The sequence below is a fragment of the Carcharodon carcharias genome, chromosome 18 (assembly GCF_017639515.1).
Source record: "Carcharodon carcharias isolate sCarCar2 chromosome 18, sCarCar2.pri, whole genome shotgun sequence".
Taxonomy (NCBI): domain Eukaryota; kingdom Metazoa; phylum Chordata; class Chondrichthyes; order Lamniformes; family Lamnidae; genus Carcharodon; species Carcharodon carcharias.
This window is the reverse complement of record NC_054484.1, coordinates 82,486,922-82,501,380: the sequence shown is the minus strand read 5'-3', so window position 1 is coordinate 82,501,380 and position 14,459 is coordinate 82,486,922. Positions and strand designations below refer to the sequence as shown.

General features: G+C 41.7%; 1 protein-coding gene and 1 non-coding gene across 2 annotated transcripts; one reads left to right on the top strand and one right to left on the bottom strand.

Moving 5' to 3' along the window:
* Positions 1–616: 616 nt before the first annotated feature.
* trnar-ccu lies at positions 617–689 on the bottom strand. Its single transcript has one exon. It is a non-coding gene; the product is annotated as a tRNA-Arg (tRNA).
* A 4,459-nt stretch (positions 690–5,148) lies between these two features.
* rgcc (regulator of cell cycle) lies at positions 5,149–12,492 on the top strand. The gene is made up of 5 exons (XM_041211508.1): positions 5,149–5,263; positions 6,379–6,549; positions 7,713–7,790; positions 9,387–9,449; positions 11,419–12,492. The coding sequence occupies exons 1-5, from the start codon at positions 5,230–5,232 to the stop codon at positions 11,424–11,426; spliced, it is 354 nt and encodes a 117-aa protein (XP_041067442.1). The 5' UTR covers positions 5,149–5,229; the 3' UTR covers positions 11,427–12,492.
* Positions 12,493–14,459: the final 1,967 nt, after the last annotated feature.

Sequence of the window (14,459 nt, the reverse complement as noted above, 5' to 3'; positions counted from 1 at the left end):
TCCTGACTTGAAAATGTATCACCATACCTCCGTTGCCACTGAGGCAAAACCCTGGATCTCCCTCCCAAACAGCACTGTGGATCTGCTTACGCCACATGAACTGCAACGGTTTCAGAAGGTGGGTCAGCTCACTTTGAAGGGCAATTAGGGGTGGGCAATAAATCTGGCCTTGAGTGAATAAAAAAAGGACTGATCCTGGCAGCTGGCTGGTCTGTGTGGTACATTTGTTGAGCATTTTCCAGGTGGTAATTGAAACTAGAATTGTTCCCACTTTGAGGGAGAGTGTGCTGTGTGTTTCACATGTGAATCTGTTGGTGTGATTTATACATGAATTGTAATTTGTGTCTATATTTCAAGGGAGCAACTCTGGCTGGATATTTATACTGAAGACAGGAGTTAAAGGGACAGTATTTGCCTGGAAAATACAGGTGACATTGTTCCCTAAGTACTGTGATGGTACAGGGATTTGGTAGAAATATTGTGTTGATTTGTGAAACTGCAATGTTAATAACAGACTGAGAAGGGTGCCAAAAGGAACTGCCGGGATTTGTTGTATAGTTAAAAGGGAACATCCCTGTGACAGAATATCAAAAGTGTTTCAAGGAAAAATTTACTTCACCCCAGATGGGACTTGAACCCACAATCCCTGGCTTAGGAGGCCAGTGCCTTATCCATTAGGCCACTAGGGCTATAAGCTTAAGTACTTTGTCTCTTTGTAATCAATATCACATTTGAATCTTTTTTTAGTGAGCCAAATTTTTTTTTCACATACAATCACATTGTTTAATGCCAAAGATCCCAGCAATAACATGACAGGGTCAGACTTGCTGTTGTCTATCAGCGATTAGTACAGTTGATTACTGGGCAAAATGTTGATGGAATGTAAAAAACAAATGGCATTATAGAGGTTTCTTTCCTTACTCTGGCTCAAAGTTCAGTCATTTACAAGACAGCAACATGACTGAAGTGACTTGATTTCTGTGTGTTTCACAATGAGGACAGAGAATAAAGATTAATCTCATCCCAGGTGGGACTTAACCTGACAAACATCTGCCTCTTGAAGGCAATGCCTTATCCATTAGGCTACAGGAACACAACATCATCTTATATGCACTTGATGCTTGCTCTAGATTCTTTTTAAATTCCTCCTGTTCCTGCAGCCACTCACTTCATTTTCTGCAGCTTATCTGTCAATTCCAAACACTTTAGTGATGATTGATAGCAATTTGAAGATATTGGATTTCCTGAAGCTGTTTGCTCAATGATATATTTTACCTTCTTGTGCACTTCACTGCCTATCATTGGGAGATAATTTATAAAGTTTCATTAAGCAAGCTGCCCTTTGACTTCAACATGCACCACTACTTTGCTTAGTTTTCTACTGCTGGATATGTGCTCTCACTTATAATGGACTGTGATATTTGGTAACAGCTGTTGTTGGGCCCAGGGCATCAGAGATTTGCAAGCATTCGAAAAAGCACAGGACAATGATGTTGATCATCATCAGACACATCATTCCGTCACTTCCATGTCCTGGAGGTGAAGCTGACAGGAACTGTCAGGATTGGTTGTTAAAGACATCACTGAGAGGCTATAAAATATTTAGAAGGGGGAAGTTGTAGTTGAAGTGGAAACTACTAACATGTGGAGAAGTGTTAAGAAATCGCAATCAGAGATTCGGGAGGAATTAAAGAGCAGGATCTCAAAGGTAGCAAGTTTTTGTAACCTGAACCACAAAGGCTGGTGGAAGGAGATTAACAGTAACAATCAACAGGGAATTGGTTAAAACACTGCAGACATAGCCTACAGGGTCACAGGGAAAGAACAGAGAAGAGGTACCAATTTGATAGCTCCACAACAGTGCCAAAGACAGGTACAATGTATAGAGCTTGCCTCCTTCTGTGCTGTATCAATTCCTGATACCACAGTTCTGAAAAGAAACATACCTGACTCACATTCGAGGGGAATGTACAGTGGCGATGGGTTTGCATTGTTTAAGGCCAAAACCTACTTTATAGCAACTGGGACTTAAACCCACAATCCATGACTTAGAAGGCCATTGCCTTATCCCTTAGGCCACAGGGACTTTGCAAGGCTGAAATTCGGGATTTGCAACATGTCTCTATATAATCACTGCCAAATTTGCTGCTCTTGGTGGGCCAGCCCTTTCTGTTCAAACACAGTCACATTGTATCTATTTCAAGGATCCCAGCAATTCCATGGCAAGATTGAAATTGCTTTTTCACATTAAGAATTAGGACAGTTATATACTGTGCAAAATGTTGATTGAATGTGAAAAATAAATGCCTTTGCGGAAGATTCCTTGTTTGTCCTAGCTCAAAGTTTCAGTGATTTGCAAAACAGCACCTTGACTGAAGTTAATCTCTGCAGATTTTCATACAAGCATCTCAGAACCAGCTGGTTTGAAAGGAGGACTCTTTCTAATGATCCCACAAGGCTTTGATGTATCTGTTACTGGGCTTCATCCAACAGTTTGATACCTGGAATGGCAGGAACTTAGTTAACAAGCAGCTTTAACCTGCCTGTCAGACTCTAAACCATTGAGGCAACAAACATTCTTGGAACTTTATGATTAATGTAGTGGTGCTTGTCATAGTCAAAGAGCAGCCTGCATAAGGAAAGCACTCCAAGCCCCAAACAACTCCAAAGAAATTTCCCCTGACCTCTCTCTTCACTCAATGATCTTTTTAAAGTGTTGGCACCCCTGGAAGGCCTCCTCAGTTCAAATGATATAGGATTCCCTATCCACTTCATCATTTGAGAAACCTCAGTGAAAGCTCTTCTTGGCTTTACTGCTTCAGTTGAAACTGCCCAAGGAGTAGGGCTGGAGAAGATTTTTTAAAACTTTCATGGATGTGGGCATTGCTGGCTAGGCAACAATCGTTTTCTATCCCTAATTACCCTTGACAAGGTGTAGGTACACCCATAGTGCTATTAGGAGTTCCAGGATTTTGATCCAGTGATGGTGAAGGAACAGCGATATGGTTCCAAGTCAGGGCAGTGTGTAGCTTGGAGTGGAGCAAGTAAAGGTTGTGTCACAAAAGTGCCAGGCAATGACCATCTCCTACAAGATAAAATCTAATCATCACCCCTTGATATTTGGGGTTAACATTTATCAGGAACATAACTGGACCAGCCATATAAATACAGTGGCTACAAGAGCAGATCAAAGGCTGGGTGTTCTGCAGTGAGTACTCAACTGCTGAGCCCCAAAGCAGGAGTTCCTCAGGGTAGTATCCTAGGCCCAAACATCTTTAGCAGCTTCATCAATGACCTTCCTTCCTTCATAAGGTCAGAAGTCAGAATGCTTGTGGGTAATCGCACAATGTTCAGCACCATTTGTGACTCCTCAGATACTGAAGCAGTCCATGTCCAAATGCAGCAAGACCTGGACAATATCCAGGCTTAGGCTGACAAGTGGCAAGTAACATTTGAAACGCACAAGTGCCAGGCAAGGACCATCTCCAACAAGGGAAAATCTACCAATCTCCCCATGGCATTTAATGGCATTACCATCGCTGAATCCCCAACTATTTGAACTATTATCTTGGGGGTTACCATTGACCAGAAACTGAACTGAACTAGCTACATAAATACTGTGGCTACAAATACAGGCGAGGAATCCTGTAGTGAGTAACTCACCTCCTGACTCCCCAAAGCCTGTCCACCGTCTACAAGGCACAAGCCAGGAGTGCGATGGAATACTCTTCATTTGCCTGGATGAGTGCAGCTCCAACAACACTCAGGAAGCTACACAACATCCAGGACAAAGCAGCCCACTTGATCAGCATGCCATTCACTCTCTCCACCATAGATACCTAGTAGTAGCAGTGTGTACCATATACAATATGCACTGAAGGAACTCACCAAGGTTTTTGGTTTCTCAGTAAATCAAGGGGTATGGGGAGTGGATGGGAAAGTGGTGTTGAAGTCCATGATCAGCCATGATCATACTGAATGACAAAGCAGGCTTGACAGCCTGTATGACTTCTACCACCTGAAAGGACAAGGGTAGCAGATAGATGGGAACACCACCACCTGAGAGTTCCACTCCAAATCACTCACCAACCTGACTTGGAAATATATCGCCGTTCCTTCACTGTCGCTGCGTTAAAACCCTGGAACTCCCTCCCTACACCTATACCACATGGACTGCAGCAGTTCAAGAAGGCAGCTCACCACCACCTTCTCAAGGGCAACTAGGGATGGACAATAAATGCTGGATCAGCCAGCGAATGAACAAATAAAATAAAAACATTGACATGGGAATGAGGTAGTTGGGGGTGTTCCAAATTTCTTGAGCCTCATTTCCATGCCCTTGTTACTTCTTGTGAACCTCAACTATTAATAGTTAATACAAATAGAAATCTCTCTGTTATCCACTTCAATTCTTGGAGCAGTTCTCAGATAAAGAATAAATAAGGTTTTTTATGTAGATCCACCATACAATTAAATAGAATTTTACAGCATATAGACAGGTGATTCAGCCCAGCAGACCTATGTCAGTGTCTCTGCTTCAGGTTTCTCTGCTCCAGGTGTCTTTCACCATGCTTCACCTTACCCTATCAGCATGTCCTGTCACTTTATCCTTCAAGTAAATGCTCATCGGCTCAACCACTCCGTGTCAAGAAGTTAGAATTGCTTACTGAATTTGTTAATGATTATTTTATATTTACATTTATGCTTCCGAGTTTTGGACTTCCCCAAAAGTGGAACCATCTTTTCTGCTCTACGAAACCCCTTCGTAATTTTAAACATCCCATCAGGTCACCTGGCAGGCTTCACTTTGCTGGAGAACAGAGTTCCAATCTGTTCAGTCTCCATAGTTGTTATATTGGTGTTAGTTCAGCAGCAGCCGGCCATAAAGCTGTGCAGCGTTACACTATCTTGTTTGTATTGTCAGCTGTGGACATGAGCTGTTGAGGGTGTGTACAGTCCGTTGGCAGTAGTCCCTGAGGGGAATGTGAGACACTGATGGCAGCTTCAAGCTCAGATGGGCAGCAGCAGGTAGGAGAAGTCGAAAGGGAAATCCCTCCCCTCCGTCACTGGCGAAGGGGGGAAACCCCTGGCTGACGCTGGGAGGCGGCCGCTCATCTATAAAAGCGGGTGAGACTGCAGGAGGCGGGCAGAGAGTTGCTGAGGATCCCAGCAGCCGTGTCAGTGCTGAACACTCCAGCTCCTCACAGCACCACCAGCGGGGCCGCTCAGATGAAGTCGCACCAGGGCAGAAATGCAGCGAGATGTAAGTAAATGTGTCGAGTGCCATGTGCGGACAACCTGAGCAGGACTCTCCCTGTGCCTGACACCCTGCCGGTTACTGCTGCTCCATCACCGCCTGGTGGCAACCTATTGCTGTGGGGAACCGCTGTAAATAACACAGGAGATCGGGCAATGTTTCCACTGTGAAAGGACTGCATAATGTTTGGGGTATAGACCCTTGAGTTAGCGGGGAATAGGCTGGTGTTTAAGTTGCTCCTGTACATAGGTAACGAGCAGGTTAGTGTTAGAGGAGAAAATGGATGGATTAATGTCTGGGGAAGAGATGTTCCTGAAAGGAGAGAGAGAAAATAGTTAATGCTTGGGGAAGAGATGATCGTGAAAGGAGAGAGAGAATGGGTTAATGTTTGGGGAAGAGATGGTCGTGAAAGGAGAGAGAGAATGGGTTAATGCTTGGGGAAGAGATGATCGTGAAAGGAGAGAGAGAGAATGGGTTAATGTTTGGGGAAGAGATGATCGTGAAAGGAGAGAGAGAATGGGTTAATGGTTGGGGAAGAGATGATCCTGAAAGTAGAGAGAGAATAGGTTAATGCTTGGGGAAGGGATATTCCTCTTATGAGAGAGGGCAGGTTAATGCTGTGAGATCTTTTGTGTCCATGGTTGGGACATAATTTAACATCTCATCTGTAAAATAAACCCTCTCAGCACCATTCCCTCTGCACTGCACTGGAATATTCCCTTAAATTATATGTTCAGGCCATAGAGTGGGATTTGAACTCTCAAACTTTTGATTTAGAAGTAAGAGTGCCAAGTTGTTTGAGGAGTAAGAGATTGATAGATTAATATTTGAGGTGCAGACCACTGGTCAATGAGTTGCACCTGAGGGATTTCCTTACCTTGCCTCTTTTAAAGGCTGCTGGCTATCTGCATAATTTCTGCATTTGTTTCAAGTTTGTCATATTTGCAGTTTATCATTCTGTTATCATTGCATTGCCGGGTGGTGGTGGGGCGGAGGCTGGGGGAGGGATGAGTACATTTGGTATATGCACAAGGACGTCAGCTGCTTTGCTAATATGAGACTTCCTGTGGGCACCATACCCATGGTTATACTTGACACCTAAGTCTTGTTTTGTATTGCAGCACGGATGGAGGAGGAAGATCTGAGTGCTGTCCTATGTGAATTTAATGCAGTGATTGAGGATTTCACCTCCCCTCTAAACAAGAGACATTTCAGATATGACGAACACTTAAGATGCATGAAAAGGCGGAACAGCACAAGCATCAGTGATGGTGGCATTAGTGATTCAGACAGTAAGTATTGAATACAGAGGAGGGTGCCTCTAATGTGGTGAAGGGTCCCCAATCTTTACAGCAAGGCCAGAATTGATACAACTGGCCATTGTATTGTGTAGGATTGGATCAGGTAGAATTTTGATTAAAGATCATACCTGACATAATCTCCTTCCTTGATGCAACCGTTTCAGACTGATGGTGTATACAGGATCACAAGATAGCTATGGATGAGGAAGGTGATCAAGCCCATCTGAACCCTAAAATCTTTGCCATCCCAGCGAAGCATCTGTTTCTTAAATTATTCCAGGATTCGTGTCTCCCCTTACTCCATATAGAAGCCAGTTGCTTACTGTCTTCAGACTAGGAGAAGTATTTCTAAAAATCAACTCTAAATTGACTTTATTAATTTAGATTGGTGTACCCACTTCCTCCAAGTAACATGCTATTCCACTCTGCTGACTATCTTGTCTGTAAGACCTCTTCTCTGACATCCTTTTCAAGCGAAGGTTTCTCCAGCCTTTCCTTACAAATCAAACTTGACACAAGGGATCATCCTCGTGTCTCTATTCTGCACTGCCTCCTGTACATCAATGTTGCTGACCACTACCTCCTCTACCTTGTATACTTCTATTTGCCCTGCATAGTTCAATGTCTGTGGACCTCTCTTCAAAAGAGTGTGGAAGCAGACAGAGTTTTTGAATAATTTTAAGGCAGAGCTAGATAGATTCTTGATTAACAAGGGGGTGAAAGGTTATCGGGGGTAGGCAGGAATGTAGGGTTGAGGTTACAGTCAGGTCATCCATGATCTTAGTGAATGGCAGAGCAGGCTTGAGGGGCCGAGTGGCCTACTCCTGCTCCTAATTCTTAAGTCATGTTTTTAATGTTGTGTTGACTTAGTTAATTGTTAATCTGCATTGGCCTCCTATCCGTCTACTGTTCATATCATATTTGATTTTTGATTCTATTGTACATGCTGTGAAATTAATTATCCTTTGCTGCATGCAAAATGGAAACAAAATGCCTTACCCTTTCTAATTACATGGGCAAGATTGTGGAGTTTTGAACTTTTGTGGCATAACAACCAGTCTCTGCTTCTTCACCTGTTTGAATTCTTTGATGTACATGTTCCACCCGAGTGGTTGCCTTGCGTTAGTTCCTGTTCTTTTGTTTTTTAATGACAGGTACAGATTCACTTCAGAGAAACAGTTTCAGCTTCAGTGACGAGAAGCTTAATGCTTCCATGCTTTCATCTTCCAAAGGTACAGTTGCTTTCTCTTGTCACTTATCTGATTACCCGTAGTATTCAAGCATTGATTTCCAGAGCTTCTGCTGAGCTTTGCATGCTAGCAATATACAGGAAAATACAATATAAAATTGATGAATCAGTTCACAAGGGGTTAGACTCAGAAATAACTCTTATAAGTGAAAGTCAGATGTATTTTCACACTACATGCTCACCTGACACATTATTAATTGAAATTGTGGTTTATCCCCCAGTTGTTTTCTCTTGCAGGATTAATTTTCTGACCCCTATGGGTAAGTGCACAGACCAGTGGAAATCATTCTCTCCAAAGGGAGATGGCGAAGCAGATAGGGATGGTGAGGCCCCTTGTGGTCCTGGTAGCCTACTAGCAGAGATGAGAGCCTCTCTGGCTGCTGTCCTCACTAATCACTCAGCGTTGGGGGAACTCCTGGGGTCTGCTGCAGGAATTTGGAACTGATTTTGATTTTTTTTTCTGTAGGTCATGGCCTGTTCTTCCCTTGTTAGTGAGAGACCCAGGTATCTCCTCTCAGTCATATATCCCTCTTCATTTGTTATCTAAGAGGATAGCATGGTGTAAGGAGAAGGCTCCAGGTGGGAGCTCTGCTCAAAGGAGGAAAGGGTAGCCAACACTAGTTTGTGGAGAATTGCAGGATCCTATGGAGTTAATGTTTCTGTTCTGTGAAGTAGAATTTAATAAAAAGCTGTGGCAATGTTAGCATCTGGGTCTCGTGGAGCAACTTGTATAATTTAATAATGATTTGAAGCTACTTGTAGTGAGTGCCTTATGGCTGGAAACATTTTGAGGTTATGCCTGCAATGAATTGGTTGTGTAATACTGCAATAAAAACAGAAAATGCTGGAAAAACTCAGCAGGTCTAGCAGCATCTGTGGAGAGAGAAACAGAGTTAACGTTTCGAGTCCGTATGGCTCTTTTTCAGAGCTAAAAAAGGGCTGTGCAATATTGTGCTGTGCAATATGCTTGCAAGCAGCACAAATATAACTGAGCTTGCATCCATAGTTGTAAAGGCCAAAATCATTTTAATTTCTAACCCCAGGGCAAAGTGCCACCAGCGGCCAATGGAAATGACCATTCTCCTCTTCCCCTGGCAATATTTGAGACGCCTCACACAGGAAAGATGTATGTTTCTCAGATTGTTTGGACTTTACCCTGGCATCAAGCAAGGTCCGAGCCAGAAGCATGAAGCTGGTAGCATGAGGTTCAAGTGACTCTGAATGTTTACACATTCTTAGTGCATCTGTAGCTACTTTAATTCTGCCTTTCATGCAGCAGTTGGGTCCTTACTGGGCCTTCTCAGTTGTCAACCTTGAAAAAAGCCCATGAATCTTAGTTTGGAGTCATCTAATACAGGATTGGAATTGTGTTAGCCAGACCAGGTGTGGGGGACAAATTCGTTTTGCTAAAGAACGTTAGCAAAACAATGAGGTTTTTTCTTTACAATAAGCTGTCAGCCTTCATGGACATTTTTCGGAGATTTTAGTCGACAGCCACCATCCTCTAATAAAGTAAAGTCTTTCATTAACAACTCAGGAGCAGGCAATGAAAAGCTTCAAATGGTTCTATTCTTTACAGCAAAGCTTGGAGATACAAAGGAACTGGAAGACTTTATTGCTGATTTGGACAGAACGTTAGAAAGTGAGTATTGTTTCTGTTTTGTGCGTTGCAGTAGGGATAAGTACTAAAACGTTTCTATTGTGTGAATGCGGCGTATTGATGAATAAAAACCTTGAATCTACAGTTGACCAACATTTTCCAGTTTTCTAGCTGTGCTAGCACCAAGCCACATACTTTGCACAGTTCTCCCCATATTAACCTGACCCAAATGCTTAAAAATAAACTTCAAGCAAAATTCTTCCCTAACCAACCACTTGCCAAACTGTTTCAAAGAGATTGTGAAATGAAAGAACAATGTATTATATTTTGAGATCAGTTAGTTTGTATTCATTGTGGGCTGCACCTGGACTCGTGGGACACTGGTGGTTTTATTTACTGGCTTATTCCAGCCCAACACTTTGAGTACAGCACTGTTGGAGTGGACAGTGCGTGTAAGGGTGTGTGTCCATAGTTTGGTTTCCATTTTGTGCTCTTAAATCATGTTCATGAAGTTAATAACATCCACGGCACTAGAAACCCTAAATGGAGCATGATACTATAAAGGATGTGATTTTAAAACGAAGTAACAACATAACTGGTTCACTTATCTCATGAAAGCTGTGAACCCAGACTATTTGCAGTAAAATCAGAGGGTCCCTTTCTATTACATAGCATTACATAGGATATATGTCACAGCAACAGACAATTCTACCCTACCTGTCCATGCCAATGTTTATGCTGCACTCCAGCCATCTTTTCTCATCTAAATCTATCATTATATCATACAGGAGAACTTAATAAAATGAGTATCAGGCAGACTAGACTTGAAGAATTACTGATTCTGGGAAAAAACTGAAATGCTGCAGAAGGTGAAAATCTGAATCAAAATCAGAAATTGCTGGAGACACTCACCAGACAGGCAGGTCAGAACACGAGTCAGTCCAAATTTCAGGTACAGACCAGTCCTCAGAACGAAGCATTTTCTTGAAGGATGCTGCTTGTCATGTTCCTGATTTGCTAATGGCAAAGGGTTTGCATGGAATCACCATTCTGTGAGATGAAGACCTCCCTCCGGTGGGTGCTCACTGTATAGCTCACTGTCACTGTAAGTTCCGTGTTAATGAACCATCCGCTCATCCCCTGTCCAGTAGCAACTTACACATGCAGTGAATTCATGGAGCAGACTGACACATCAGCCTCTTTCATAACCATACATGGTGATACATTATTAATACAATATCTGTAGGCAATAGGTTGGAAGATAAAGTTGTCAGTAACAAGCCTGTATTTAATAATATCACTATGTACCAATTTACATATATCAGACACATTGTCACTAAGAGTTCAATTCAAAGTGTGGTGATGGGTATTTGAAATCTTTACGCTGGGGAGAAAAATGTTCTTGTTACCATATGAATCAAACTGTAAACGATTAAATATCACCTTTACCATCTGATGCAAAGAGGGTTTATGTCCCCTTGAACTGTGGAAAAGAATCATCAGTACAATTCGAAATTGAACCACCAACTTGGTAATGTCTGGAGGGAGTATTTTAAGCTTTGGAACATTAGCGTGAAGTATTGGCATGGGTATGGGCCATTAATGAGAGTAATGCTGGGGAAAGAATTAGGACATTCACACAATATTGTCCTCGCCCAGTATTGTATTGGTGTCAATATGTAACCTAATGACAAACTGACTTATTCATTCAGCATTTTATTTGGAAATGCTGGTAATGAGCTGTCATGGTTACCTGCCTTTCTTCTTTTGACATTTGGGCCCCTGTCTGTGAGGCAGTTCCCAGTGGCAAATTTGTGGACTCGGGTAATGATGAGTCTGATCTGCCAGCTATGCAAAAGGATTTAAAAGCACAAATACCAGGAGCCAGATACCAGAATCACCAGGTTGTTCGGGCAGGTTGATCGATATTGTCGCCTCTTAAATATTTTGAAAAGCCTGCAAATCACATTCCGAAGCTGATTATTTTGCTTTATGTGACACTGGTTTACAGGTATGTGAGAGGAAGGGGGAAAGCCTGGACCATGGCCTTGTTCAGCCACATGAAGAAAATACACCAATGTCTACAATCTGTTGACATTACTGAATAACCATATCTTCACGTTGATTCTTGGGACAGGTCTCTCAATCAGTAAATACATTTCAGAACAACTTCTATTTCAAATACATTTTAATATTTGCATGCTATATATTTTTACTAAAATAAAGCTTAGAATAATCTGAACAGTATAGAAATATACTGTATGGTATGCATTTATATGGGCATGGAGATGTTAGTGTTTGGGGGAAAGTCATAAGTTTGAGGCTGATTTGTAGGTTGGGAGCACTAGCAATCAAGAAAGGGTTTAGTCATGGGTTGGGAGAGGCTGTGTCTGGCGGGGGAGGGTTGGGGGTTGGGAGAGGAGGCTCAAGCGAGGATCAGGGTTTAGGGTGCAGCAGCAATCGGGAAGGAGAGTAAATTTGGGGTTGAAAGGAGTAGGGCTGCTTTAATTCAGCTAAGTTACTCACCACCTTGGTTGCGAGCAACTTAGGCCTGATTTCCTTGAATTCAGTCCGCGATGACATCAGCTGAATCGGGGAAAGCTCATCTTGGAGAGCAGGACTTAATCAGATTTTCGGCCTTTTTATCTGCAAATAAGAGGCCTGATTGTCTGCTCCAGGTGTGGGTAAAGGGTGTTTCTTGTTTATCCTTACTCAGTATAGCAGATGGAATGTGTGCATGTTTCCTTGCCATCATATTGGGGCTTTAAACTGACAAAGAATGGGCGCTGCATAAACCAATTTCTGGTATCGCTGACAGCAAAATGAAGATGTGCCCTTTTACAGTCATAAATTACAACTTTTGTGACTAATGATTGTTTCACATTGAAATATATTTTTTGTAAATTGAAACATTACAGGTTTAGAAGATTTTGTACATGTTCATAAACTAGACTGGTATGTCCAGTGCAAACTATTGCAAAATGTGATACATTCTGTTTACCAACCTTTATCTGTAATGTGCTTCCTCACATTGATTTCCTGTACAGAACATTAAATAAACTTCTATTTTTTTGTTTGATGAAAATTTTGTGTTTGTTTTCCATCGAGTGCCACACAAAGTGTCAGCTGAGTGAAGCTGTTTGTTATCGAGATCTGTGGTTAACCTGTTATGGTGGTGTGCCAAGTATTGGGTTCCTGTAGCACTGAAGGGGCTTTATGATCTGTCAATACTGTCAAGTGTTACTGCCTTGAGTTATTTTCAATTTTTCAAATTCACAGTTAGTAGTTCTTCCTGCCAGTCGAAGTCTGTCTATTATCAGCATTCCTAAAATCAGACATAACTGTGCCTGCTTTGTGTGGCAAAGGAAGGAATGGCAAAGGAATAAGAAAATAACTCATTGAAACAATTTTTAGATACCAAAACATTATCAGATTGGTTCCAAGAAAATGTCTTTTTTTTAAACTGAGCTACGATTATAAGCATATTTGCAATTTTCTTTAAGTCACCGTTATGGATGTTTGCAGGCCTCATTAAAAAGAAAGACTTGCATTTATATCGTGTTCTTCACAACCTCAGGATTTCCCAAAGTGCGTCAGAACCAATGAAGTACATTCTGTAGAGTAGTCACTGCTGTAATGTAGGAAACACAGTAGCCAGTTTGTTCATAATGTGAAAATGACCAGATAATCTTTTTTTTAATGATGTTGATTTGAGGGATAAATATTGGCTTGGGTGTAGGGGATAGTTATCCAGCTCCTCTTCCAAATAGTGTCATGGAATCCTTTTGCATCACCTGAGTGGGCTGACAGGACTTCGCCTGATATACATTACCTCCAACAGTGCAGTTCAGTTTGTGACTGGAATCACATACATTGACTAGGCTGGGTAAGGACTGCTTTTTTATTTTTTTCCATTGACTCAGTGGATTTTTATCACAGTCCAACAGCTTCATGATTACTGCCACTGACAATTATTTAATTATTTTTAAATCTATTATTTTAAAAAATAAATACACATTCTCAAATTTGAGCTCACATTCTCTGGGCTACTTGATATCATAGTCCAGTAGCATTACACTACCAATAACTCCCTAAGGTTTAAAAATAGCTGCAAGGAGTTTGAATCTTGATGAATTAACCCCTAAAATCTCAAATCTGAATTAATTCATCAAAAACCTGAAGCTTAAATAAAAAATCCTTCCAATATAAAATAACCAGAAATCTCTAATTCTGATGTTAGGATTTAGTTCCAGGCCATTTAGTCAACAACGACGACTTGTGTTCTTTTAATGTGGCTCCTCCCAAAGGCAGGAGCGTGATCAGACAAAATTTGACACTGAGTCATGTAAAGAGATATTGGGATTGGTGACTAAATGCTTAGTTAAAGGTGTAGGTTTTGAAGGGTAACTTAAAGGAAGTGGGAGAGGGAGAGGTGGAGAAATGCGGTGGGGGAGTTGGAGAACTCCAGATCCTAAGGCCTAGTCTGGCTGCTAATGGTGGAGTGCTGAAAATCAGAGATCTATACAAGAGGTCAGAATTAATGAAGCACAGAGATCTCAGGGTTCTCGGGCTGGAGGAGATACTCAGTCAGTAGCTAAACTGTAAAGACCAGAAAAAGTAGAATTTTATCTCTGGTCTGTGCTGAGGTAGCTAAATTAACATTGAAGTAAATTTGGGTTTATCTCCAACTTTTAGTAATGTTGGTTAATCTGTTTTCAAATGGTCTGATGTCATTTCCATTCTGAGGCAGCAGCTACCTTGATCTAAGCTCTGGACGAAACCAGTTATGGCAGTCATCATATTCAACAAGAAGGATTGTGGAGTCTCACAGAGGCATCTCTCCATCTGATTCCCTCTGCATGTTGAAATTGGACATGATGACCTCTTGTGGATTGTGGTTCAGTGTGTGAGCAGGTTAGGGAAGGCCTCCAGCATCATCCTCAGCCGCCCTCCAGAGTAGATTGTTTTAGGCCCCCTATTGCTGGATAGAATATTAATCAAAAAATACGAGGAGTTTGTAACAAAGGCAATGTAACAATTGTGGGAGATTTT

Coding starts and splice junctions, on each gene's coding strand:
- rgcc (XM_041211508.1), top strand. CDS start 5,230: ATGAAGTCGCACCAGGGCAGAAATGCAGCGAGAT. Junction 6,550..7,712: donor TGGCATTAGTGATTCAGACA/GTAAGTATTGAA, acceptor TTTTAATGACAG/GTACAGATTCACTTCAGAGA. Junction 7,791..9,386: donor CATGCTTTCATCTTCCAAAG/GTACAGTTGCTT, acceptor TATTCTTTACAG/CAAAGCTTGGAGATACAAAG.